Genomic DNA, 27,286 nt, shown 5'->3' on the forward strand with positions numbered 1-27,286 from the left:
TCCGAAGGAAGATGTGGTGTCTGTGTCCCAAAGCTGTAAGCAAACCTGTCTTTTGCTCCAGAGACACTATATCTATAGTTAAGGTTATTCACTACAAAAATATCCTTGAAAACAATGGTCTGGAATAAAGGTCATTCAGTGCCATGCTTGCAAGATGTGCAAAAATGCAAGAGATCAATGAAGAATTGTTTCCCAACAAGTATATGCCCAGGAGTGGAGTTGCTGAGTCAAAGAGGCTGGCATATATTTAGCTTCAACAGATGCTAAATAAAAAATTGAAGAAAAAAATAAAATCCCAAAGTGATTGTATCAATTTACACTCCCATTAGCAGCATATGAGAGTTTCAATTGCTCCACATCCTTGCCGACACTTGGTATTGTTGATCTCTTTCACCCAAGCCATCCTGATATGGCCATACCTCTGTTTTTTCAGCGACTCTCCCACAAAACGGGGCTGCTTACATGTTATTTATAATGATGGTTCAAATCATGGTGAATACCACTGCCGAGGGCAATGTAGATTGGAGGCTCTTGGAGAAGCAGAAAGACACACAGGGCAAACTTCTCTCAGGAAATGTGCTTCAAAGATATAGAAAATATGAGGCAGTTCTTAAGCAGGGAGAGCTGGTCTTAGGGGAAGGCACTGCCTATGCAATGCTCTTCAGGGCCTGCCACCATGGCTGAGAGACCTCAAAGAGGAAAGGAGGATGCATGAGTGGGGAAGGTGGGAGGACCAATGACCGGACCTGCTCAGAGGATTGACTAAACTTTTCTAGAAGCACTGCACTGGCCAGGATGCTAGGAAATGATGCTGGCAATGCAGATGATGAAGAAGGTGATAGTAATCACTGACTGAGTACCAACTATGTTCCAAGCCCTAAGCTAGGCTCTTTACTTATATTAAACTACTCTGCATTGCAACAGCATCCACTGGCCAGTGGTGAGATGGAAATGGTCAGTAAAAGGCTTTTGCTAGTGAAAACATCTGGTCTTGGGTGAGAATTGTCAGGGAGCTTTAAGGGACATCTGGAAGGGCTTTCATGTTTTTATTATTTCATCTAATTCCTATATGAGCCTAGAAATTATGCAGGGTGAACTGCCTTCGCCTACATCTCAATCAACTAGCTGACTGACAATAAAGATAGTAGCAGTGAACACAAGGATCATGGTAATAATATCTTCTTACTCGGGGCTAGGTACTACCCAGTGTGCTTTGTATCCCATTCAGTCCTCACTTCAACCCTAAGACACAGTATGATTCCCATCTTATAAAGAAACTGAAGCTTTAAAAAATTAATTAATGAACCCACAGTCACAGTTTTTAGTAGCAACGCCAGGATTCATTTCCAAGTTTGTGACTTCAAATATGTTTTCTTTCTCCTCTGAGCACTATCTTTCCATCTACTCTTGATTAAATGACATACTTCCTATTTTAAGGATAAGCTTATAGGAAGGCCTAATTTGCTAAAGCTGATTATTTGGGAACTTAGCCTTCTGTTGCAAGATTTGTGTGAAATGACCTGGTCCTCTGCTCTAGATTCATGCATTTCTGATATTAGCATATGGATGTGAGTTGATGATCATTTTGGATGGATTATAGGCTACATCCATGCCTGTGTGTAGGCACAGTGTTTTCTGACAGTGAAGCCATTCCCAATCTTAATCATCCAGGAAAGAGGCAAGTCCTCAGATAGCAAACCAGAATCCTAACTGGGGGTCCTAGGCAGGCAGAGAACCCCTGTTTCTCTCACAGCCTTGCCATTATGGGCCTAGAAGACTTTGAGGAGTACAGTATGCAGGCATGAATTCATCAGTGGTGGAAAATTTGGAGACTGGGAGCCAGAATGGACAGACTGGAAAGTCTTAGAGGACAAGCCTACTATTACATGCAATAAACTAGACCTGCCCCTAAGCACTGGTCCACTTTGGAAGTTTAGTCAGAGTGAGCTCAGGAATGCTTCTGCTACATTTTACTTTGAATCTGCAAATAAATAGCTCAAAGAGACACCCAGGATCAGAGACACACATGAATAAATGCCTCTCTCCATTGCTTCCCCAGGTCCCTACAGATGCTAAAAGTTCCACAGTTTCAGCAGTCACAGGCTGAGAGAAATCCACCAGGTCAGAACTGCCCAAAACTCATGAGAAGAGTTGGGGTAGGGTGTTGGGAATGGGGATAGTCATATCAACATTCTAGTGACATGTACACTTTCTTCCTCTAAGATGGAAAAGGTTAAGCCCTAAAGGAATTTATCCATTGATTCATTAAAAACAAAATAAAATGACTGCACTTTTAGGTACCAGATAATGTTCTAGAGATACAGTAGTTAACCAAGATGGCCAAGTTCCTATTCCCAAGAAACACTGCAGTAGAGAAGATATAGTACAGCGCACATGCACAGACATGTGACTCCGACTATATAATACATTATAGTTATATAGTATTGATAAATACCATGAAGTAGGGATCCCTGGGTGCCGCAGCGGTTTGGCGCTTGCCTTTGGCCCAGGGCGCGATCCTGGAGACCCGGGATCGAATCCCACGTCGGGCTCCCGGTGCATGGAGCCTGCTTCTCCCTCTGCCTGTGTCTCTGCCTCTCTCTCTCTCTCTGTGACTATCATAAATAAAAATTAAAAAAAAAAATACCATGAAGTAATGTAAAACAGAATAAGAGGAGTGAGAGGGTTTTTTTTTAAGTGAAGGTAATTGTGGAGCAAAGATGCAAAAGAAGGGGGAGAGGGACCCACATGGGAATCTCAGAGTGTTCTAAGCAAAGCAAAGAGATAATGCAAAGGTCCTATGGCAGGTATAGACAGCATGTTAAAGAACAGTGAGTGGTAATGTGCTTAGAGCAAAGGGAGCGAGGGTGATACAGGTGGAAAAAAGATGAGGCCAGAGAGTTAGCTGGGGACCAGAGTGTGTTGGCTCTTGATGGCCATGATAGGGAGTTTGGGCTTCATCCTGAGTGTGATGGAAAACTATTAAGTTATTTAGGGAGAAAAGTTACAGTCTGTCTGAAGCAAGGATGAACACAGGGAGACTCGTGTATTAGTTTCCCAGGGCTGCCACACAATTACCACTGACTTGATGGCTCAAAATAACAGAAATTTATTCTCACACACTTCTGGAGGCCAAAATTCCAAAATGAAGGGGTCTCTGAGGCCACACCCCCTCTGAGGGCCCTAGGGCAGGGAATCCTTCATTGCTTCTCCTGGTTCTGGTGACTCCAAGTATTCCTTGGCTTGTGGCCACATCATTCCAACCTCTGCCTCAATCCTTACATGGTCTTCTCCTCTGTGGCTTTCTCTTCTATCTGTGTCTTCTCTTCCCAACTCTTCTAAGAATATTCGTCATTAGATTGAGGACCTACCTGGGTAATCCAGGATGATTTCATCTCAAGATCCTTATCTTATTTATGAATACAAAGACCATTTTTCTCAAATGAAGTCACATTCATAGGTTCCCAAAGTTAGGATGTAGACATATTTTTGGGGGTGCCACCTTTCAACCCACTTCAACTAGTCAGGAGGCTCTCATAGGAGCCCAGAGAGGGATGAGGGGACTTGCCCTATGGTAGTGGCCCCTAGATGGTAAAAAGTGGTTAGATTGTGTTAGGGTGACAGTCAATGGGGAGCAGTCATTTATTCACCCTCTTCACAAATATTTCTTGGCTACCTACCATGTTCCAAGCACCGCAGGGGTAAAAACAGATATAATGCTCACCCACCTGGAGCTCACATCATGGTCCAGGAAAACTGGATATTGAATAAGCATGTTGCATGTTATAAAGGAAGTAGGCAATAAACAGACCTGACCTAGTCAGAGTACCGAACACCTCAACAAGGATACAACTAGGGGTTGTATCCTAAGGGTAAGGGATTGGGAGGGTATGGAGTCCTGGCAGAGAGAGCTGAATGTATGAATTATGGAGTTAAAGACATCATTAAGTCATGATGTCTTTAAAAACAAACAAATAAAATAAATAAAATAAATAAAAAATAAAAACAACCAGACAAACAGGGATGCCATATGGCCTTGGAGCAGTCTGGCCATCAGAATGTCTTAGGCCACTTGGGACACACCTCTGCCCCCTCACAGCTGCTGAAGTTTACATCTGTATACATAGCCATTTCTAGCAACCTGCTCACTCTCTCAAGTTATGGCATGGACCCCTATCATACTATGAGTGGTACTGTTGCCCACAACCTGCTCTTGTCTAGACCACTTGAAGTGGTGCTCTCCCAGCATGCTTGGCACACCTCCCTTGAGCCACTCCCTCAGTACTAGAGTCATTCTATGGAGATGCTCATGTTAATGGGACTTCAGTTAATTTATTTTTAACCTTTAAATTGCCAATTGCAGATACAAAAATCTGACTACACAAAAATTTGCTTTTAAGAAAAAGTCTTTCCTCTCCAAGATTCGTAACACTCATTAGCAGGCTCAAAATCTCGCAGCTGAAAGGCAGAGCCAAAGAATAAATGAAGATGGAGCGGCTCTGCTCTGACTCTGTGGTTTGACTGCAGGCCTGCCCCTAACATTTGCAGGGCTCGAGGCAAAAGTGCAAATGGAGGTCCACAGATTTCCAAGTCCAGATACTTAAAAGTAAAAACCAAGGTGAGAAAGTCTTAAAATATGTTCTTCCCTCCTACTTTAATAATTATGCCTTCGGGGAAGCCCTGGTGGCTCAGCGGTTTAGCGCTGCCTTCAGCCTGGGTGTGATCCTGGTGACCCAGGATCGAGTCCCACATCGGGCTCCCTGCATGGAGCCTACTTCTCCCTGCCTCTCTCTCTCTCTCTCTCTCTCTCTCTCTCTGTCATGAATAAATAAATAAAATCTTTAAAAAAAAATTATGCCTTCATAGTGACCTGCATGGCCACAGCCCCCAGCCAATGACCTGTCTCACTTTCTTCCTGATAAGGCTTAATCCTGCACTGTGATAGGTCTCAGGCAAAGGCAAGTGAACCCCCACAGGCCATGCATCCAAATTCTGTGCATATCCCCCCAAAACAGTCACCCACTGGCCACATCCCATGTCTAATGGCCCAGCTTCTAGATGTTGGATCCCAGAAATAGCATAGCTGCAGAAAGTTGACCTAGAGCCACTGGGTAGGGAATTCTAGGATCCCAGATATCCGGAATATAGTCTACAAGGGCCAGTTCAGGAGCTCTGGGTAGGCACAACCCATTAGTGCCTTATCTCATGAGGAGGAGATAGCTGGAGGAGGGCCAGTAGGCTTTGGTTGAATTGAAATTACTTCCTGTGCATGGGAAGCAGAAAATAAATAATAAGGAAATATGGGGGCACTCAGCCTTCTGTTAGGTCAGTGGTCCTGCCGAAGTATGGGAGGGGAAAGTGGTCTAGGTCGGTCTAGCAGGTGGGCAGATTTCCTCAGTTGACCTACCAGACTGTCCTTCCCAAACAGCTGTAAAAAGTAATCTGCTATTGATAAAAGGAATGCCAGAGATTCCAAAGTAGAGTAATCTCTGTGAAAAATAAAAGCAAATAAAGTACCTCTCTGGCATGAAAAGTTTGTTCTTCAAAGTTTCCTTTTACTTCCTATGATGGAAACTGAGTACACTTCAGGCCCTCCTCCTGGCCAGAGCCCAGTACATACTCTATATCTCCTCACTGTTGGGTTCCGGGCCGAGGGCTGCCAGGAGATCTTCTTGATAAGCCCTCAGCAATGGACTCACACAGACACACACATCCACACACACACACACCACATATTTCTATAGGAGCTAAGAATAAAAGGTAGAGGACAGAGCCTCCAACTGAAAACAAAGAGCTTTTCTATGAAAATGGTCCAAAACAGGGTTCCATTTATAGATCACTCGTGCATTCATTCACTCGAGCAGCAAAAATTTATTGAGAGTCTCCTAGAAGCCAGACATTGCAAAGTGCTGCATTTGCCTATCACTGGACCAGGCACTGAGGAAACTAAACATAGCCTCTGCCCTCAACGACTTCCAGCCTAGTTGAAGAGAGCTATGATTTTCAGTATGAGCTGCTCTAAGTAATGGATTATATGGATAGGTCTTAACTGCTGCTGCAATTCACCAGGCAGAGAATGGTGACATCCATCTCACAGAGGCTGATTGGTCTCAAACACACAGCACCAGCTGGGACTGGGACTGACCCGTCCAAATGATATGAAGGACAAGAACCAGCACAATCCTCACATATGAAGCTGTCACTAAGGCACCGATGAGCACAGCAAGTATGTATCAAGCATCTGTTGCATGTCCGGTGCTGTGTTAGCAGTGAGGACACATGAACAATGTGTTCCCCATCCTGAAGGCTCTTGAAAGACAGGAAGCTCGTCAGATATAAATCAACCAACCCTGGGAAGCCAAGGGCCAGGATCTAGTAACTAACAAAGGTCCCTAAGATCTCAAGGACTGGGTCATATTTTTTGTTTTCAAAATGTCACCCACATATTCCTTCCCAGTCCCTCACAGAGTGAAATGTACTATATTTATATGATGACCAGATTGGTCAAGAGGCTTTTGAAGTCATAGGACTGATAGGTCCTACATAGACCTACATAGGTCTGTGGAGACATCCATATAGACCCCTCTTGTTGCTCTTTGCCCATGGACTTTGGTTTTAAAATGCTTTGACCACCAAAATTTTCATGTTCCTCTTTTCTAACTAGTTAATGGCATACATATCCCAAGACCCACAGCTTTTGTGTGCCTGATAACTGATAGTTTCTTGCTCGATTTAAACATAATTTTGATCATCAAGAAACTGTGTGTGCAGCGATGTAACAGAGGGAAGAATCAGATACTCTCAGAGATGGTCCTCGACTCAGTGGCCAGATATAGGAGTATTTAGGGAATAAGCTTCCAGGCCCATCCCTAAAGTGAAGAATCTCTCTGAAGTATTTAAGCCAATCTTCACAGCTTGAAAACCACAAATTCTATCAAGGCAAGTCCATTTCTAACATTTATTATTCTGATTAACTAACTAATAATTTCACCAATGAAAACCTCTGCGAAATGTTAATTAGCAGCATCTGGTGGGGATCAGAAATATGGACGTTAATTGAGGCAGTTGGAGTCGTTATCTGTGGAGTGTGGCCTTCTCGATAAAATGTTGGATGATCACCTCAAAGCGTGAATTTCTGATTAGGGGACTGACAGCCCCTAGAGTGTAGGTTAAAAAGTTACACATTTATATCACATTCCCTCCTCTAAAGTATTTTAAAGAAAAGTATAGATATTATCGGTGCTGTCCGTAGGAAAAACCTCATCCATCTGTGTACCAAGTATAACTAAGTCTGGGGGAAATGGAGCATGAGACACATTTGCTAATGAAGATGTTTTCTATTCCAGGTGATAAAAGCCCCACTGTTGTTTTCTATCTCAGCTTTTTTTTTTTTTAACTGTTTGGAAGGCATTCCAGAGTCATCCTGAGTTTTGTATGCATGTGTACATTCTAGGTGTTGGGGAGAAGAAGTGAAGAGCCAGGGCAACCCAGGAAAATGCAATAGGCAACATCCAGCCTTCAGCCTTGACAATCCTTCCTTGGAACAGTGAGAATTCTTAAGCTCTACAGAGTAGGACCTAGGAGTAGCTACAATTATTCCTCTTCTTAGCAGGCCTGATTCCCAACTTGGTCCAGGCCTTGATCTTATCCCAAAACTCTGATACCTGCCCTGAAATGTTACCCCCTCCCCTAGCTGCCCTTCCTCTGTGTGTGTGAGATGTGCCTATCACGCCAGCATCGCTGCCTTTGCTCCTTCACCAAGCACTGGAAACCCTGGTGAAGTCACGGCTTACATCTGAGCAAACTCAGAGCGAACTCCTGTCATTTGAAACTGAGCACAAATCCTCCTTCAGCTGAAATGCAATAGCTGATCACAGAGAACAGACACTGGAAAAAAGGGGTCACACGATTTTCCAGGGGCAAATGTCCTCCTTGGAGGCCAGGATTTGGAGGGATAGCCATTACCAACCATGGAAGTGTAGCTGATCAAATTAAGGCAGCCGGGTTTTTTTTTTTAATTCAATTACACCCTCAGTGGAAATGGTGTCCCTAAATGCTTGGGGAAAGAATTATACCTAGTCCATAAAGCCTAACACTTCTAAACCCAATTTTGCACATTATTCTAAAGGTTAATTCAAGATCTCTCTTCCAAATGGGAAGTTAAATACAGCCAATGGGAGGAAGGCATCGCTGATTGACTGAGGAGTTTATCCGTCTGTAAGAGTTCATTAGTTTTAATTAGTGTAATCACTAATGTTGCATTAACAGTTTAGTGAAGGAAAGTAATTACTCACACATCCACTGTATTAGATGGGAAGATTAGAATTCATTTTCCAAAACGATTAGCATTTTGCCAATTAAAAGAACCCTTTCTCCCTGCCAGGAGCCCTGTGACCCCACTCACCCAACGATCGTTTAAATGAAACATATTTTGCATCAGAAAATGCAGAGGGAAGAAGTGAAGAAATAAGGCTGTGTTCATTCTTAGAGCCTTCTTGGGGCCCAGCAAGTGCATGGGCTCGCTGAGTCGATAATGTCATGCTCTATTTGCATAGCCATTCACTTCAGTCGCTTTGGATTATGCCTGAGTCTCCCGCAGAAATTAAAAAATGAAAAGAGGCTAGTTGAAGATGAGACCAAAAGGAAGCAGCAGAGAGTCCATGTGAAATGGCCATTACCAAGGCCCTCTGGTTGGACAAGTGTGGGGCTTTGCCACTGGCCCCATCCTGAGCCCACAGGAGAGCTCCAAGTTGCAAGGCTGTGTTCCTTGGGCCCCCTAACGATTCCCCTGAGCACTGGTGCCATCTGGGTGCCTCTGACTGCTCTCCAGCACCATGGCCACCTCCTGTCCAGCTCTACCAGGACCTCCATCTACCCAGCCACACGGATCTGTGCCCCATCAGCAAACCTCTGACCTGTTTTGGTAAGGCATTCACTCTTCACACCTTGCCCAGTGTACATGCTGCTTCACAGTAACTAAATGAGCTATTCCCCCCACTTTGTCCTCGGGGCCCCCGCTCCCCACATCCTGCAGTTTTGCATTCTATATTATACAAACTCATAGTGAGCTACTGAGGCAGGAACAGGGATCTTCCTCTGTTGGGGATTCTCAGCCCTTTGCACATATTAGGGGCTACATACATTTTTATCAAACGGCCAACTGAATTGTAGGCATTTACCCATCTCCCCGTCCCCCACTCTCTATCAGCCTAGTCAGATTTCAGCCTAGGAGGCCCAGCCTGGTCAGATCAGCAAATCTATGCCTCAGGAGAGAACTGAGACATTTGCATACAGGGGGGAAGTCCCCTCTTCACCTGTACCTCTCACCCAGCACTATTTTCAAAAGGAGCTGGCCTCTGAGTGCATCTCTAGCTCCCTTCTGGTGGGTCTCTGACTGGTTTTGGCCAACGGGAGGCGCTGGCAAGGGTTCGGAGGGAGGGAAGAAAGTGAGGCCAAGGAATTTCTTCCCCAACTCCTCCCTACTCTGACGTCACGTGTCTGGTATTAGCTGCACCGAGCAGGGTGCAGAAAGGGCAAATGGATCAGGAGCAGGGCTCATGGAGAATAACTAGCCCAGAGATCCCTTTCTGAGATGGGAAGTTCCAGATGTTCTGTTGTGGGTCAGTGTTGTGACAGGAGGCCCCAGGGCAAGTGTGACGTCAGAGTCTCCAGGCCCACACGTTGGCCTGTGCTCCGCCCAAAGTGCTCCCCGAACACAGAGGTCAGCCAACCAGGACCAAGAGGCAGGCACCAACTGAGGCAGAAGGCCATCAGGGTAATCACTCAAAACCACATCTGAATGGAGATGCCATCTTGATGTCATACTTGATGTAGTCATTCAAGCTGTCTCACACGCGGCTCATTTGATCCCCAAACAACCCTTGGAGAGAAATATTTTGTTGATAGGGGAACTGACTTAACCAGGGCCGCTGGACAAGTAAACAGCGAAACAGACCAAAGTCTGCTGACATCCGGCTCGGGATCTCCTCAATCTATGATCTATGTCACCTTTGGCTGATTTGGGCTCTACTCCCAGCTGCACCCCTATGAGCCATGTGACTTTGGGCAAGTGACTCAACCTCTCTATGTTTCTTCATCTGTAAGACAAATGTAATCTGTTTCTCTGTTGATCGTTGTAAAGACAAAGTGAGAAAGAGGAGCTCCTCAGAGGCTGGGGGAGGGGACCGCGCTTGGGGCTTTCTGTGAGAGGCTGAGACCAGGCTGTCTTGAGCTTCACAGACAAGGCCGATCTGCTGCCAGGCCTGAGTCTACTAGAAGGACCTGGGGGGGCCTGGCACCTGTCTGACAGAGTGCGTGAGCCTGGGTTTTGGTACAATCCCAAGGGATGGGAGGAACTCCCCATCGCCCACTGATTAATGGTACATGCCACCAGCAAGCAGGCAGGAATGAAGCCAGATTTCATTTTACTTTTTTAAACAAAGGGAAATTGATCTTTGCTGTGAAAAATTAAATGAAATTATGCAAAAAAAAAAAAAAGCAAAACCATAAAACTACCTTTTCACAGTGTCTAATTCTTAGTAGAGGCCACATAGTAATTAGTTCCCTTCCTATATTTAACACTAATGGGTAACTCAGACTCCTCACTAGCAGGACTCTGGAACACAGCCTATTCCCTCCTGGGCCTGGTAGGTGTGCAGGATGGGTGACAGCAGGCTGCCCATCAGCTTCCATCCCGGAATAGGGTAAGGACTCCTAAAGGGCCCCTGGAGAACATACTCCAGGTCCACTGCATTCCCTGGGTAGCACACGGAAACTGGCATCTAAAGCTCACAACTCTGGGAGCAGAGCTAATTTGACCTCCACCTGCCTGTAGGTCACCTCGGCCACACAGTGACCACCCCAGCACACCATGTAGGTGTCTACAATGGATGAGGGGGTCCTGTATGCCCTAAAGAAAGGGAAGCTAGCCAGACCTCCACCATCGGCCATCCTCTGAGCCCCAAGAGACAGAAACTCTGGCAGCCCTAGTGGCCAGGGTGAAAGGCAGACCTTCGCCCTCACCCCTACACACTGGGGACAGAAGGAAAGGAGGGGAGGAGGCAGGGGCCCAATCAGCGGTGGTCCTTCTGAAAGGGCTTGGAGAGTTAGGGCAGAAGGGTCACCGCACCTTCAGAGAATGGCTCAGAGAATGGCTGCCACATAGTGGCCTTGTGCCTCTCGGAGGTACCATCCCATTGCATGGTGACCTGCATTCTAATTCAAGAAAACAGAACTGGAGCTCCAGAAATGGAGGCGGAGCTGGAGTGAGGGATGACCACAGGGTGAGGGAAGGAGGTGACGAGCTGCTATGTTCAGAGTCAGGAGGCCTGCAAACAGACCCCAACCTTTCCCCTACGAGCCTTGTGACTTTGGGCATGTTACTATGGGACCCTGTTTCTTCAGCTGAAAAATATGACTCGTAGTCCTCGTGTCACAGGGAGGACCCTTGCAAAAATCACAGTTAATGATAGGCACGCTAATGTCTGTGCCCCACACAGCCAGAAACACGGTTTGTTTTGCTCACAGCTGCACCCCTAGTGCCCTCCTGGTCTGGCCATCCATAGAAGGTATTCAATAAATGTGTACTGATAATACCTGATCAGAAGGTGCCATCACAGCTCCTGGTGTTTTTGAGGGCATTTATGGACACAATGCCATAAGGAACGAAAGGCCGGGAGAGTCTCAGGGTGGAGGGCTCCTCATGTTCAGCCCCCAGGAAGCTGCTCTGCAACAGTGAGCCTAGAACAGGGCAGAAATGTGCCTGGTGAGGTGGAGTCCTCAGAATCATAATGAGGCTCCCTCCCTGGGTACTGTGGCCCAACTGCACCTAATCAGCCCTGCATCCCACCTCAGGACCCAGGAGAAGGACACCCAAGATAGCACAACTCCTGGTATCACAGGAAGGACAAATGGGCACTTACTGAAATTTTGTTCTAAAAATAATAGCAATGATAAGAAAGAGAGGCAGGAATTCCATTGACCTCTAATGCCTGCACAAAAATATTAACAGTATCAAAAGAGGAAAAACTTTTTTTTGGTTTTTTGTGGATGTTGTTCTTTAGTGACCATCATAATGCATGTTGAGGGGGAAATTACCTATTTGTTTCAGTATCTTATCAAAGAATCAACAAGACACAAATAGTGTATTTTCTTGGACTGAATTCTCAAAATCTCAACTACCCAAGGCATCTACCTCAATTAAAAAAAATTTTAATATACTATTAGATTTGGAAAATCCCTTTTTTCAGGAGGAATCTTTTAGAGGAGCTTCTATTTTTAATTGGAAAAATTTAGATTCTACACCAAAATGAAATGTCATGGAGAGGACTTAACAATGCCTCATCATCTAATTCTGGCAAAACACTCAAAATAATCAATTTTGTCTCATAGATTAGATAATCACAAGTGTTGGCAAGGATGTGGAGAAAATGGAATCCTCTTACATGGTTGATGAGAATATAAAATGGTGTTGCCACTTTGGAACACAATCTTGCAATCCTCTCATTTTTTTAAGAAACAAAGCTTTCTCTAGACACCTGGGTGGCTCAGTCGATATAAGCGTCGGACTCTTGATCCCGGCTCAGGTCATGATCTCAGGTCATGAGATTGAGACCCAGGTTGGGCTCCACACTCAGCATGGAGTCTGCTTTGAGATACTCTCTCCCCTTCTCTCTCCACCTCTCTGCTCCTATGTCTCCCCCTTTCTTAAGAAAGAGAGAGAGCAAGCAGGCTTTCTCTATCTGCACTGGGGAGTCTGCTTTCAACACATGGCATACCTGGGGCGTCTCGGCCAGGCTGAGAGACTGGCCTCAACCACTAACGCTCTGCTCTTCCTCCCACAGTATGTGTCCAGCCGACGCACCGTCACCCAGAGTGCACCAGAGCAAGGCAACTTCCCCCCTCATCACCTCACCCACCACCACCGCCATCACCGCCCCCACCACCACCTCCGCCACCATGCTCGCCCGCACCACCTCCATCACCAGGAGGCAGGGCTGCACGCCGCCCAGGTGACGCCCTGCATGTGCCCCCTGTTCTCCTGCCAGTGGGAAGGCCACCTGGAGGTGGTGGTACCCCACCTGCGGCAGATGCATAGGGTCGACATCCTTCAGGGGGCTGAGATAGTCTTCCTGGCCACGGACATGCACCTCCCCGCCCCAGCCGACTGGATCATCATGCACTCCTGCCTGGGCCACCACTTTCTGCTGGTGCTTAGGAAGCAGGAGAGGCACGAAGGGCACCCCCAGTTCTTTGCCACCATGATGCTGATTGGGACCCCCACCCAGGCCGACTGCTTCACCTATCGCCTGGAGCTCAACAGAAACCATCGGCGTCTCAAATGGGAGGCCACCCCTCGGTCTGTCCTTGAGTGTGTGGACTCAGTGATCACCGACGGGGACTGCCTGGTCCTCAACACCTCACTGGCCCAGCTTTTCTCCGACAATGGCAGCCTTGCCATTGGTATCGCCATCACTGCTACAGAGGTCTGCTCCTCAGAAGCCGAGATGTGAAACCAGAGGTCGCCAGATGTTTGGGCACAGCCACCGTCCACCCAGACTCTCTGCCTGTGTCCCTGGGATCTCTGAATGCCAGGACTCCAGGCTTGTTTTTAGTCTTCTCCCTCCTTCTGTCCTTCCTTCCTTTCTTTTTTTTTTTTTTGTCTCAGGTACTTTGTGGTATTTAGTATTTGTCTGCCATGGGCATTACAGTAGGTCAACAGCCTGTGATTCAACATCTTGGTGTGATGCTTGTCCTGATTTGTCAGTATGGCTTTAGAGAGCATTTGTCATCCAATTCGGTCAGAATGGTTATTTCCTATACCCCCAGCATCCTTCTTCACTACTTCCCACGTGAGTAAAAGACACCAACCACCACAAAACAGACTGTTGGGGTTGAAAGGAGACTTAGTGTCCAAATCATTTCTTCCTTTTCAGGCTACTTCAGACCAAGCTAACTCGGAATTGTGTGAGGACAGCAGGGTGGGGAAGGGGACCTGGGCAGCTCAGAGTTCTACTTCAAACCAACCAGTTACAACTCTGACCCCCTCCCAGAAAGCTGAGGGTCAGAGCTAAGCTGCCTGGACACAAGGAGATGGGTTTTCCTCCAAAGGCCAGGGTACTGGACGGGAGGTAATATCATGCCACGAGGCCACCAAAGTGACCCTGGGACTCATGGGGGTGGGTAGATGTTGAACTCTCTGTTGGCAGGCTGCTGTGGGCTTGCTGTCAGCCTGGGCGGTCAGTTCCTGTGCTGGAGTCAAAGTCCTCATGTTTTTGGTGCTTTCTTGAAAACCTCTTCACCCTCCATTGAGCAAGTAGGAGAAAAGAACAGGCAAGATGCAAAAGAAGAGAAGCCACTGAGAAAAAAAGATAAAATCAATCTTCCACTTCTGGGAGGGCGTTCTCTCTTCAGAGAGTTTTATCATCAAATTGTAAAATCCGTCAGTCCTGCCACTGGGGTGGAACTCTTGTATCACACCAAGAACCCACTTTACTCTTGATATCCTGTGAACCAGAACCACAGCTGAGCATCAAACCCAAGGAATTGGGAGGGTGTGCCTAAGACCTCTGACCTTGGAGGTCAGAGGTGGCTCATAATCCTGGGACGGGGGAGAGGGGGTCCTCTTTCTTTTTCTTACTTTCTAAATGCTCCAAGGGCCCCGTTCAGCACACAAACACTGTCACTGGTCAACTATTATCAGCTCCCTGTTGCAGCGTGAATGAAAAGGTGACAAAAATCCATCTTGCCTCTACGTAGACTGCTTTCTTATATTTGCTGTCCGAACAACTGAACACCTTCTTGTGGAAGTCTCTCTTGTGTATTTGAAGAAAGTAAGCATGTTTAATCGACTTTGTCCCTTCTGTTCAATGGTGAACACCTTTCAGCCTTCCCAGTAGACCCCCTTCTCCCTCCTGTCTGACGTTTCTGTTCTCTCCTTGGCTGCTCTCTAGCCGCTGTAAAGCATGGCACCTGAACCCCACACAATGCTCATTAGAATTGAGTGAGCCTTGCGCCATCCAGACGTCGCTCTCTGCCCTTTTCCCTCATCTCGGCCAACTTGGCTGCATCTGGGCAGGCCTCCAAGTGAGTACTTAGTTTTAGGCAATTTGCCCTGGCTGGCCATCAGCAGTCTTTTCCCCACTAAAAATAATTGATCCCAAAACATAACTCCCTTCCCCTCACCAAATTAGGAAATCCTCTAGCCACCTGTGCTGCCAACCCACACCCCAAGCACCAGAAGGGTGGCATGTCAGTAGAAAATGTCTTAATGCAGCCCCCTCTAGACACACAGCAATCGCTGAGACCCTGGGGCCAACCTTTTGTTAGGTTAGAGCCCTAAGGGCTCTATAAACATCGTAAGGGGGTGTTACAATAAACATCGTATCACTGACTGAGGCAAGTATCAGGTCATGATCCCAAGGAAAGGGATTGCTCTTGTTTTGTCAGAACATCCTACCAGGGCACCAGCTCTCCCCTCAACCACACAGACAGCCCAGGAACAAGCTGAGGCTGGTTGGTCAGCACTGGGACAGACTGGCTCACTTGGTTCCTGACTTTATGCCCAGGACCATTCCCAAAACCTCAGATCTCCTTGCCCGTATGTTTGATTCTTTGAGAAGCCACAGTTCCTCCCCTGGTTTCTGATACTCAACTACTCTGAAACATTTCTATAGCATCACAGGTGCCCCAGATAAACAGACAAAACCTCAACAAGAATATAATTACAGTTCACAGGGGCCTTAGAATTCCTAAAAACATCACCTCTGCCTTCTTGTTGTGCTGTTACCTGAGCCCAACTGGAAATAACTTCAGGCCATTATTGCACACAAGACTGTATTATGCCTAGGTGACCCCAGGTAGGAACTTGTATTTTCGGTACTTAGAAATGTTTAGAATAAAGGGTAGAAATGTTTTATTTTCATACATCTGTGGTGCTCCCAAGAAAGCCTTCCTCTCTATATCCACATGTGAAGAATTGTAGAAAAAGGAACAAACCAAAAACAATGACTAGAGAAAACAGTACCAACAGACTGTGCTGTGGCGAGCTCTATAGTCAGAGTGCTCTCCCATTCCAGTCTTGGGTTACTTATTATTGGCACCCTCAATATACTAGAAAAAATGGAGACTCTGAGACATGAAATGACCTTCCAAAGGTCACACATCAAGTAGGACCATGATTAGAACTCAGACAACTGACTACACATTGATGTTCTTGAAAAAGAAAGGCTGACCCCTAAGGTTTCAGGAGTGTTCCCACCTCATCCGTCAACTGTGGGCCTGAAGGTCAACCCCGTCTTTGTTCTGAGATACCTGAGTGATCAGGGAGAGAGAGAGACTGGCCTGGATTTGCTTTTAAAGGCAGCTCAGCTTGAAGATCCACTCCACCTGGAGGCAGGGGTGGGTGTGGGGAGTGAGGGACTAGCTGTGGAGTCTTCAGTGCCCTCAGGCTCATCACCCACTCCAGGATCCTCATTCTCAGATTTCCCGGGAGTCTGGAGAGTCTGTGGGGTGAAGAGCCCTGGCATCCCATGATATCATTCACACCTAGGCGCTGACTTAATGACTCACCCTCTAAGGGGTATCTGCACTCTAAAACTAGGCCTGGGGAGAAAGCCACACTTACCGCAAGAAAGGAGTCACCAGTACTTAAAATTCAGGCATCTGTGAGAATGATTTTTTTCAGGACGTGTAGACATCCCTCCCCTAGAGGTGTCTACATACCCGGTAGACGCTGATAAGGAGGTCAGCCCATACAAAGGTTGTCTTTGACAGTCTTTGCATGGACCTGCATCTGAGATAGATCCCATCACCACCCATGGCTACTATGGACATTTTAGAAATAGGCCAGGTTAATAATAATAACAGTACTGATGGCTACCATTTATTGAGGGTTTATTATGTGACACAGTAGATTGAACACTTTGAATATATTATCTCATTTCATCCCCATAACAACCTTATGAAATAGGTACTGTTATTGTACCTGTGAAAAATTTAAGCTGGGAGAGTTTGAACCTCATTTAAGATCATACAGCCAGCAAATAGTGAAGCTGGGTCTGGAACCCACATGTCTAACTCTAAAGTCCAGGCTTCTGACCAATAGCAACTTGTGCATTTCTATAAATTGGTGGACCCAAGGCTCAGAAAGTCTGAATGGCATAGAGGCCTTTTAGTACTAATTGTGCCCTTTCATTTCTCTTTTTTTCCTGCTCTTCTCCCAGCCCAAGACAGCTGCTGTGCTAAAGCTGGTTTGTATATCAGTTGTTAAATGTTTTAGGAAATCTGCAAGCTAAGTACAGCCATTACTAAAAATTAGATTATCTAAATTTACAATTAGTTATATTAAAAACAAAGGTGACAAATATTCAAAACTCACCACTTCCTAATTGTTTCACTACTCTTGTATTTTCTGTGCTCTTGAGATTATTCTCATCCACCATAATTGTATGGTGAACATGCCACACAATGATGCGCCACCAACTCCATATTGAGTGACGTTATGGCAATAGCTGGAAATCGGCTGTGGTGGTAGTGTTTATGACCATTGGAAACTGGCAAATGTTATAAGCCAGGGCTTTTCCCCCATGGAAAACTAGCTGTTAAACGTTTACCAGCACACCAATGCCAAGACATCCCTTTTGCACACAGCAGTGTGGAAGAGAGGGGACTTTGGAAGGAGAAGTAAATTCTGTTGGCCACAATGACAGGGACACAGATTATGGCCAACCTAGCAGAACAGCAAATTATGGGGAAAACACAATCTGTTCTGTAGAAGGGAGTCTGGGTCTTCTAAGTAGCTTCACAGGCATTCCCTGCCCTTCTCCAGACCCTGCTCTACTGCTGTTAGGGTGAGGCGTGCTATCTGATGATTTTCACGTACAAGGCATAGCTCCACAAAACCAGCCTCTTGGCCATCCCAATCCAAAAAGTAAAATCACGCTCTATAAGACTAGACTATCTTGTTACTTGTTCTTACAGGTCATCTTTCTTATCTCTACATGTAGACCAGAAAACCTCGTCTAAAGAAATAGATGAGGAAAAAAGAGAGAAATATTTTACTTTGAAATTAGTGATTGGAAATGGCCTACACCTGAGGGCACCATGAGCAGTGTTTTCAAACATCCCATAAAATGTGTTACCATCAGAGAGAGTAGGACCTTTATGCAGCACAAAGGGACAGAAGAGATAATGAGTCAAGAGATGGCACCTTACTTTCCTACTCTGGCTGCTTCACTCCACTGCAACCTGACAAAGGATCCTGTTCACAATCTGTAGCCCACTCTAACCAATACTTTTCCTAAATTAGGGGCATGGTTCCCGCTAGGGTGAAAGTCAAGAGAAACTCTAGGCTGTGTCTGGCAGCAAGAAGAATCTGAAGGTTAACAGTAAACCAGTTACTCTGGTGCCAGTGGATTCCGTGTGAGGGAAGAAGTGAGGTTTGCCAAAGCTTCCACGGGGATTGGATTTCTGGTGGAAGAGGAAGGGATTGTGGACGGGACATCACAAAACTATGCTCTAATGAAAACCTCCCCTACAAGTAGCATCAGAAGTAGAGTCTCCCAGTAGATTGTTAGGCCTTAGATGATCTGTTCTGAAAATTTCCTTCAGGAACTAGTGAGTTCTCTGTTACATTAACCTGGAGAATGGCCAGCCAAGAAAAACCTCATGGGAAAGAGATCCAAGAGATCTGCTGTAGATAAACATCGATTCTTTTCCCCCAAATCAGGCTATCACATGGGTTACCTACAGGAGTTAGAGTTTGTCTTTTCCAGCATTGTGTGAAAATATTTTACCTTGAGTACTGTAAACACTCCTCTTTTTTTTTTTAATGTTTTTTCTAGGGTATTGACATAAGAAAGAGAAGGGAAACTGAGAATCATTTTACTTACCCTGAACTGATGTATATATACTTTTCTAAGCTTTCTTATGATGTTAAAGACAGCAAGAAGCAAACTTAGAACGCTACTTTACCTCTATCCTGTCTCCCATGAAGAGTGTCATTAAAGTGCATTTGATACTGTTTTCCTGAATTCTTTGGAGTTGTTTTTTGTTGTTAGTGGTGGTTTTTTGTGTTGTTGTTTTTTTTTTATTTCTCTTCCCACAGGCTACTGTGCAATATGCGGGAACAGAAATGAAATGCTACAAGGAAAAGCAATTATCAGAAATTCGCCAGCTGCCATAGTTGACTTATGTTTCATTATCTTCCTCCCCTTTTCATTTTTGCCTCTATTTTAAAGTCATAATTGGATGTAAGGAAGAGAGTGCTACTAGAGGTGAATAAAAGCCCTGGCAACTCATTTGCCCACAACACTAGCTCAGCATACGGTGCGGCCCCGAGGGGGTCACTGGATTGCAAAGAAAGAGACAGGCGTCCACTCCCCTTCCCTTCCTCCCTGTGCCCGTTATCTCTGCTCTCCCCTCCTGAAATTTACTTCTGGGCCTATCAGATCAGTTGTCAAGGGAGCCTTCATGGTTTAATGCTTTAATTTCAGGCCACTGTTGGTTACTCACAAGATCAGGATTGAGCAAGAGTACTAATCCTATTGCCTGTCAATTCAAGTTAACCTCTATCTTCTTTCCTACTTCCTTATTCCCAGAACCTGTTTTGTGCCCTCACAAAGGCTACTGACACTGCCCTGAATTAATCGGAGTGATCAAACTGACCATGTGGCCAGCATGAATATTCATGAGCCAGGTGAATTCTCTAGCCAGGGCCTCTCTTGGGACAATTCTGCATCCCACACTATTCCAGACAGGTGCCCCTTCCCTCCAAATACCTTCAGAGCCCTGCAGGAAGGTTACTCAGTGCTAGAGTGAGACTCCACTAAGAGAAGTGAGAAGCTGACCCACCTGAGATTTGACATGGGAAGAAAGGCCCCTTGTCTCTGGCCCCACTCTGGGACCCAGGATTTTAGTTTCCAAACTTCCAGGTGCTTAAGAAATATCAGGAGGGGCACCTGGGTGGCTCAGTGGTTGAACATCTGCCTTTGGCTCAGGGTATGATCCTGGGGTCCTGGGATCGAGTCCTACATCAGGACTCCCCCCAGGGGAGCCTGCTTCTGCTTCTCCCTCTGCCTATGTCTCTGCCTCTCTCTGTGTATCTCTCCTGAACAAATAAAATCTTGAAAAGAAAAGAAATATCAGGAGAATTTAATTTTGGAGTCCCAGATCCAGAGATTCTGATTCAGGAGGTCCAGAGCAAAACCCAGTTCTGATTTTTAACCCTCTCTTCCCTGGGATTCTGCTAAGGGTGTGGCTGACCATTCAATTCTCAAATGCAGGGATGAGCTCATTGGTGAGAAAAAGAGCCACAGAAAACAAAGGAGCCAATCACAACACCTGAAGAAGAGAGCTGGTCCTTGTATAAGAGGGAGGAAGACAGGAAAAGAGGTGACGGGGAAGTGGCCAATATTTCATTCTGATGGCGAAGCAGTAAACACTTAAATGGAGATCAGAAAGGATCTAAGAAGGGAATTAGGGAGGAGTTCCCTGTAACCAGGTAGTAGAGGAAATTATTCTTCCATCATTCGGGGTGGTGGGGACAGAGAAGCAGGAGAAATGGCTATGCAGGTAGGATGCCAGAGCTCATCAGCCATGACCCATGGCCAGCTGATGGAGGCCAGAACAGAATGATCCCCAGTACTGAGTGTCACCCAGTGACAACCCCCACCCCGCAGCCTGGTACCCGTCAAGGGACTGTGTAAATCTTCCCACAAGCACAGAAGGGGCTCATCAGTAAATCCCTGCCAGGTTGGTATTTAAATCTCTGCCCCCAGCGCTGACAGGGAGTTACCTAGCGAATCCCCAGGGAGGCATTTATTTATCCTGCAAACCTCCCCAGGACGTCTGAGCAGGGTCATCATTTAGGGAGGGCCCTCCGTGGGGAATGTGAATCTCGGGACATTTTCTGAGGCAGCTCGGAGCTAAGCTCCATGTAAGCCTTGCCTATGGGGTGAGAGAAAAGGAAATCACTGAACTGCTTTCTTATTAGCCTGGAAGAAGACAAGATATATACTCAACACACCCTTTGCAAGGGTGGAGGGGGCCAGTGGGAAAAGCTTCCATCAAGGATCCAAGTTGGGAATGTGGATTACCACCCATCTGGGGGGCAACTACATCCCCCATCTTCTCCTTCTCCTCCTGGGCTCCAGTTTGACTTTCATTAGTAACACAGGAGATTGACTTTTTTAAAAAATATTTTTTTAGACTGGATATGACAGATAATTCTGGGAATTACAGATAAAAAAAGTAAAACGGGAAATCAAGCACCCCCAAAACAGCCAGATCATTCAAAACGCAAGCCCATTTGCCACCACTTGGTCCTGCTTTCTGCGAACACTGATAGAAGGCTGTTGGGCAATATTCAAGGAAATTCTCCTTGAAGGCTCATTTTTTCCCTAAACACCCAGCCACCAGTCTGGGCCCAGTCCTGCCCATGCGAGGGGCTTGCTTTCCCTCCCACAGCACCCAGCACCCAGCACCCAAGGACGGACTTCAGGGGACACATTTAGTGTCTAAGACCTGCTGCTGGAGACAGTGTCTGCGGAGGCTTCAGCAGCAGTGGAAACATTACAAAACACTTTGTTTAAAGATTTTATTTAAGCTATTAAGAATCAACATGCAAACAGCCTACTTCTTCATGAACGATTCCATTTTATTGACTGAACTTTTCTCATATTTCCACATTTCTCAGTCCTGAAGACTAAGGAAAACAAAGTGATGCCTATTTTGCATAAAGTTTCTGACTCTGTCTTGAAAACAAAAAACAAAAACCCAACCCAGGAAAATGTGCTCTATGGATGAGGGAAAATCTGAAAAACCCTTATCACTAGGGCTGGTTTACAGTAGGGACCACATCCTGAAGAAGAGGCTCAGTCGCAGAATGGGCTATAGTGAGGAGACAGCAGAGAATAGGGCTATGTAGTAAAATACAGGATGCCTGGTTAAATTTGAATTTCAGATAAATAACAGCAACAAAAAATTTAGATTATCTTTTGCAATATTTGCAATACACAATATGCAGACTCATGCTAAAAAAGTATTCATTGCTTATCTGAAATTTGAATTTAAGTGGGTATCCTGTATTTTTATTTGCTAAATCTGGCAAACCTAGGAGAGAAAGAGTCCATAAAGTACATTCATTTTATTGTGAGTACAGTTTGTTATCCACAGCAAGCACTCAGGAGGAAAGGTCTCCCCCCACCATAACTTTGCCTCCAATCTAGGGAGCCAAGGATGTAGCCAATTCTCTCTGGCCACAGGGCTGGTGGGGCTGTTTTCCTTCGGCCCTGCTGCCACATCCATGGTGGGCTTGTTTTCTAAGTGGGCACTGGTGGGGTGAAACTGGCCTCTCCTTAACAAGACTAGATGGCTTCAGATTCCAGAGTCTCAGAGACACCTGGGTAGAGGGAAGCCATGGAAATTTAGAAATAGTTCCAAGTCTTTGTGCCCCACTAAAAAGAGTGTTTCAGAATAGGATGTATAGGTGCCTTTAGCTTGAACAACCAAATACTATCGAATGCCTACTATACGTTGGGCTTGCCGGAAGATATGAAGGGAAGAGAAGATGTGGGCCTTGCCCTTGAGGAACTTCTCAGTGAACCTGAGGCTTGAGGCCACAAACAAATGCACTTACACCTGCATCTAACAACTGTCAAGCACTCCTGCAGCTCCTAAGCAGCCGCACAGGAACAGCGGTGGGACTGGTTTGCATGCATCCATAGATTCAGCCATAAGGGGCAATGAGCCCAAATGGGTTTAGACAGTTTACTGTTTACAGCAATAAGAACATTTTGCTCCAGGTTCCTTGAACCCCCATTCCAACAGGACAATACAATGAGGGCCAGGGTGTTGCCTACACACAGAGAGAAACCTGGTATTAGGAGGCTCTGATCTTACGTGGGGTTGCCATCAAACCTGCCCATCCTCCCTTCTGGAGGGAGAGATTATTTTTATTACCCTGGAATGTAAGCAAGTCTGAGAAGGGCATACCTCCTAAATGTAAATAAATTTGCTCTAGAAGGAGTCGCTGTCTCCATGCTTCTACCGACATTCCTGACAAGATAATTCTGGAGCAAATTGGCTGTTCGTGCCTTGACTTGTAAAACCATGAGAGATTCGTGGACAATTGTCTTCCAACAGTAACACACAGCCTTACATAATGAAGAGTTAATAAGATGATTAAGACTTGACTGGTGCAAGGAGGAGCTAATTAACTAAAGAATGCTTCAGGGAGCAGCACCTGGGTAGCTCAGTCTGTTGAGCATCCAACTCTTGTTTTCAAGACGTGAAGGTCATGGTTTCAAGCCCTTCATCAGGCTCTGCACTCAGTGTGGGGTCTACTTGAGATTTCCTCCTTTTCCCTCTACCTCTCCCCTGGCTCATACACTTGTGCTCTTGCTCTCACTCTCAAATAAATAAAATCTTTTAAAAAAGGAAAAAAAGAATGTTTCATGGGAAAAGAACTTGAAATTGTCCCTGAAGAACTTAGAGATAATATCTAAGACTACAGCTTGTTTTATCCAATAGAAAAAGGGCTGGCAAACTCTTTCTAGAAAGAGCCATACAGTAAACATTCCCGGTTTGGCAGACTGTACACCCTATATTACAACTCTTCAATTCTGCCGTTGTGCTGTGAAAGCAGCCACAGACGTAAATACCTAAATAAATGAGTGTGACTGAGTTCCAATAAAACTTTATTTACAAAAACATGCAGCAGAATGATTTTTGTCCCATAGACTATAGTTTGTCAACTTTTTCCACTAGAACACAATTAACATTCAAACAGATGCAGTGCATGATCAATTGTTAGAAATGGTGGGAGGGATTCATTCAAGGGAAAGACACTTGGATGAGGTACTGAATAAGGAACAGTAGTAGAGGAAATACCCAGACTAGGTAACTCCCAGAGTTCCTTATCACTCTGAAATTCCACAACGGTTCAGAGATTTGGTAGAAAAACTACAAACTATGTAGACATTTTGAGCTTTCTCTCAAATGTTAGGACGAAGTTAGAGTGCTGTTAGAATCTTTATATATTCATCTCCAAGATTCTAGAAGGACTAGAAGATTCTAGAAGGCCACAGGCAGCCTTGTTCATATGATAGCTACTGGGTGCCCTGAAATAAGTGAGGAAGGGGTCTTTGAATCTGATGGTCAGTGGCCTGTAACACTAGGATTAAGCTCCATCCTAACAATGAGGGTGGAGTACATTGAGGGATAATTCTGCAAGTAACTTCCCTGAGGCAGAAATCAGTCAAAATACAAAGGCTCTGTCTTGGGAAATCCAGTTTATCATAAGAGATAAAGGCTTTGGAATATCATAGTACGTAGTAGAGTTTAAATACCTTCTTTCCCAGTTTTTAAAGATGAACCAGGATTTGTTTTAATCAGGTATGGTAAAATGACAGACATGGAGATAGCTGCCTTTGAAAGAAAAATGGACTGCTTACAATTCCCAAGAGAAGGGGGCACATCATGCCATACAAGGCCATACAAGGTTGATCAGGGTTGATCAGGAGACAGAAGGAGAGATGGAAAAGCACAGGCAAAACTTTTAATGTGGGTTTTTTACAGGAAGGAATGGCTGTGGCAAAGTAAACATCTGAGCAGGTTTAGGATTGGAAGTTTCAATTGTTTCAGTGGGCTCTAGGCTACAAAGGTGGTCTCAAATTTATCTGTACTTGGCACTGGGGTGATTTAGGGCAGGGGGATAGTGTCAGACTTGAAAAGCCTGATAAAAGAAGTAGGGTTTGGATGTGGATTCAGGACTGGTTGGCTTGCATGTTGAAGGCAGGCTCATAGACAAGTTGTTTGCTATCTCTAGGAATTAGCTAACTTTGGGAGGGGCGGTCCCTCTCCAGGTGCTCAAGACCTTCAGGTATCAAAGCATCCTAAACTACAAAAAATAAAAACATGATTAATGGGCCCAGCCCCTGGAAAAAATTTTTTTCTAAGAGTTTGTACAGAAAAAAGTACATCCTAAAAGAGTTTTAATCTTTTGAAGAAGGTCATATGGGCTGAAAGAGTTGTAATCTTTATAGAAAATTCTCCCTTCACACTTGGGTGGCTAATGTACAGATTGTGGAGTGAGACCCAAACTAAGGCGGTACGGGCAGCAGAGCTTAGTAATAGAGAACAAACAGGCTTTCAAGAAGGCAGCAATTTGTAGGGCAAAGTTGCTCAGTGTACGTGAATGGTGTCCTTTGTAGTTGTGCGGTGTACGATCCAAATAGCTGTACACAGTAGCCTTGAGTGTGAACCACCCAGAACACACAGGGAAGGGGAGGGTATATCAGCCAAGCCATAGATGGTAAAATCTACTTTAGAGGGTTTAAGCAGGAAGTATATTAGGAAATTCACAGAAGGTTTAGAGAGTCACACAGTCAGAAACAGAGCCAGAGAAAACTCGGCTACAGTACAGAATGCTTCTAGCAGAAATACCACTGTTGTTGCCTTCTGCTGCTTGACACCTTGGTGCTAGAGACCAAACACTAGGCTCAGAAACTGTCGCAGCTGCCCCAGAAGAGGGAAGAGGAGCAGAACAAGCCACTCCAAAATATGTCTGTAGGAGTTCAGGACATGCCATCTCAAAATAACACTTGGATATACTGATATTTTGAGCTGTAGATGCTTTTAAAAAACAGCAAAAGCAGGAAGAGACTTTCTCTGAACTCATCTTATCTGCCTAAAGACAGGTCCTCCAAAAGGAACTCAGTTGTCATACATGCCCTCCCCCAGAGTTTCATCAATGACTTCCAAGTCAACACTGCACCCAAACTTTGTCACAAACTATCATAAGTCCCTACCACTTTTCTCTTAAGATTTATTTATTATTTTAGTGAGAGAGGGGGGGAGCAAGCCTGGGGTGGGGAAGGGGCAGAGAGAGTCTTAAACAGATTCCAAGCTGAGCGCGGAACCTGACACCGACTCAATCTGATGACCCTGAGATCACAATCTGAGCCAAAATCAAGTCAGACGCTTTACTGCCACCCAGGCACCCCCTACTCCCTACTACTTTTCTAAATGCCCATTCATCTCTGTGAAAAATCATTCACTTTCCCTATGAGGGCTAAATCCATCCTTTCCTTTCCCTCTTAAGATGGTATTTAAATCTGAATTTTAAAATCACCTCTTCGGCTCACTCATTTCTCCTGAGTATCTCCCATGTATACATGAGGTATACGTATTTGTAAACTGCATTTCTCTTGTTCATCTTTTATTCCAAGCATCTCAGCTAAGAACTTAGAAGGGTAGAGGGAAAATGATCTCTCCTCCCCTACAAGAGCCAGATGTCCCTTCTTCCATGCTTGCCTAAAGATCAAATCCCTAAATTATATGAAGAGCCCTACATGCAGGAAAATCCCAAAGTATAGGCTTTCAGACTTAGCTTTGGTCAAGAAGGCAAACTGGTGGGACACCTGGGTGGCTCAGCGGTTGAGTGTCTGCCTTTCGGCCCAGGGCATGATCCCAGGGTCCTGGGATAGAGTTCTGCAACAAGTTCCCCACAGGGAGCCTGCTTCTCCCTTTCCCTGTGTCTCTGCCTCTCTTTGTGCCTCTCATGAATAAATAAATAAAAATCTTAAAAAAAAAAAAAAAGACAAACTGGAAAGGGACTGGCATCTGCGCTAAGCGAGTTACCTTAAGCTGTCATGGTAAAGAACGACAGAGTTTCAAGAACGAGATTGGTGATAAGCAGCAGCTACCACTGGAATTGTCATCTGAGTTCTGGGCTGTCCCCATGCTGGTGGGGCCTGGGGAACAAGGGGTTAGTAATCTGCCTTGAGGAGCACCAAGACCCTTTAAGTAGGCTGCATTTTGCCAATAGCCCTATTCCTGAAACAACGAACGAAATCACATTCTAAGTGCCACATATAATATTTATTACTGAAAGAATCCCATTGTGAATCCTTTTGCAAAGTGAGTAAGTGCGCTTCTATATTTCTTTCACGTGAAGCTAGATTTAATATATTGAGCTTTCTTAAATCAAGGTATACCATCCCCTTGGAGCCTTTAAAAGGATGGAACATCACAAATCTCATGAAAGAAGGCCATAAAAAGTCACAGTTTTGACACGACAGGCATGACATAACTGCAGATGGTAACTGGCAACTGCCAATGCCATTGTCAGCTCCCTGCCTTCCAAATTGGGAGCTGGAACCCATCAGCTTGGACTGGAAGGAAAGCTCTGCATGGCTCTAATGCCTGGCTGCGTCCACTCAGTAGTAAAAATCTTCCGAGTACCAACTCAAATGGAGACGCTGGGCCGCACATCCACAGCACGTGT

General features: G+C 45.4%; 1 protein-coding gene across 1 annotated transcript in view; it reads left to right on the forward strand.

The window, feature by feature from the left end:
* SIAH3 (siah E3 ubiquitin protein ligase family member 3) overlaps nt 1–19,023 on the forward strand; it is a 72,129-nt gene extending 53,106 nt beyond the window's left edge. The window contains exon 2 of the mRNA XM_026017252.2: nt 12,843–19,023. Coding sequence (XP_025873037.1) covers nt 12,843–13,511 — 669 coding nt within the window. The 3' untranslated portion in view covers nt 13,512–19,023. The remainder of the gene's footprint in view (nt 1–12,842) is intronic.
* Nucleotides 19,024–27,286: the final 8,263 nt, after the last annotated feature.

This window comes from Vulpes vulpes, chromosome 6 (assembly GCF_048418805.1).
Source record: "Vulpes vulpes isolate BD-2025 chromosome 6, VulVul3, whole genome shotgun sequence".
NCBI classification, from domain to species: domain Eukaryota; kingdom Metazoa; phylum Chordata; class Mammalia; order Carnivora; family Canidae; genus Vulpes; species Vulpes vulpes.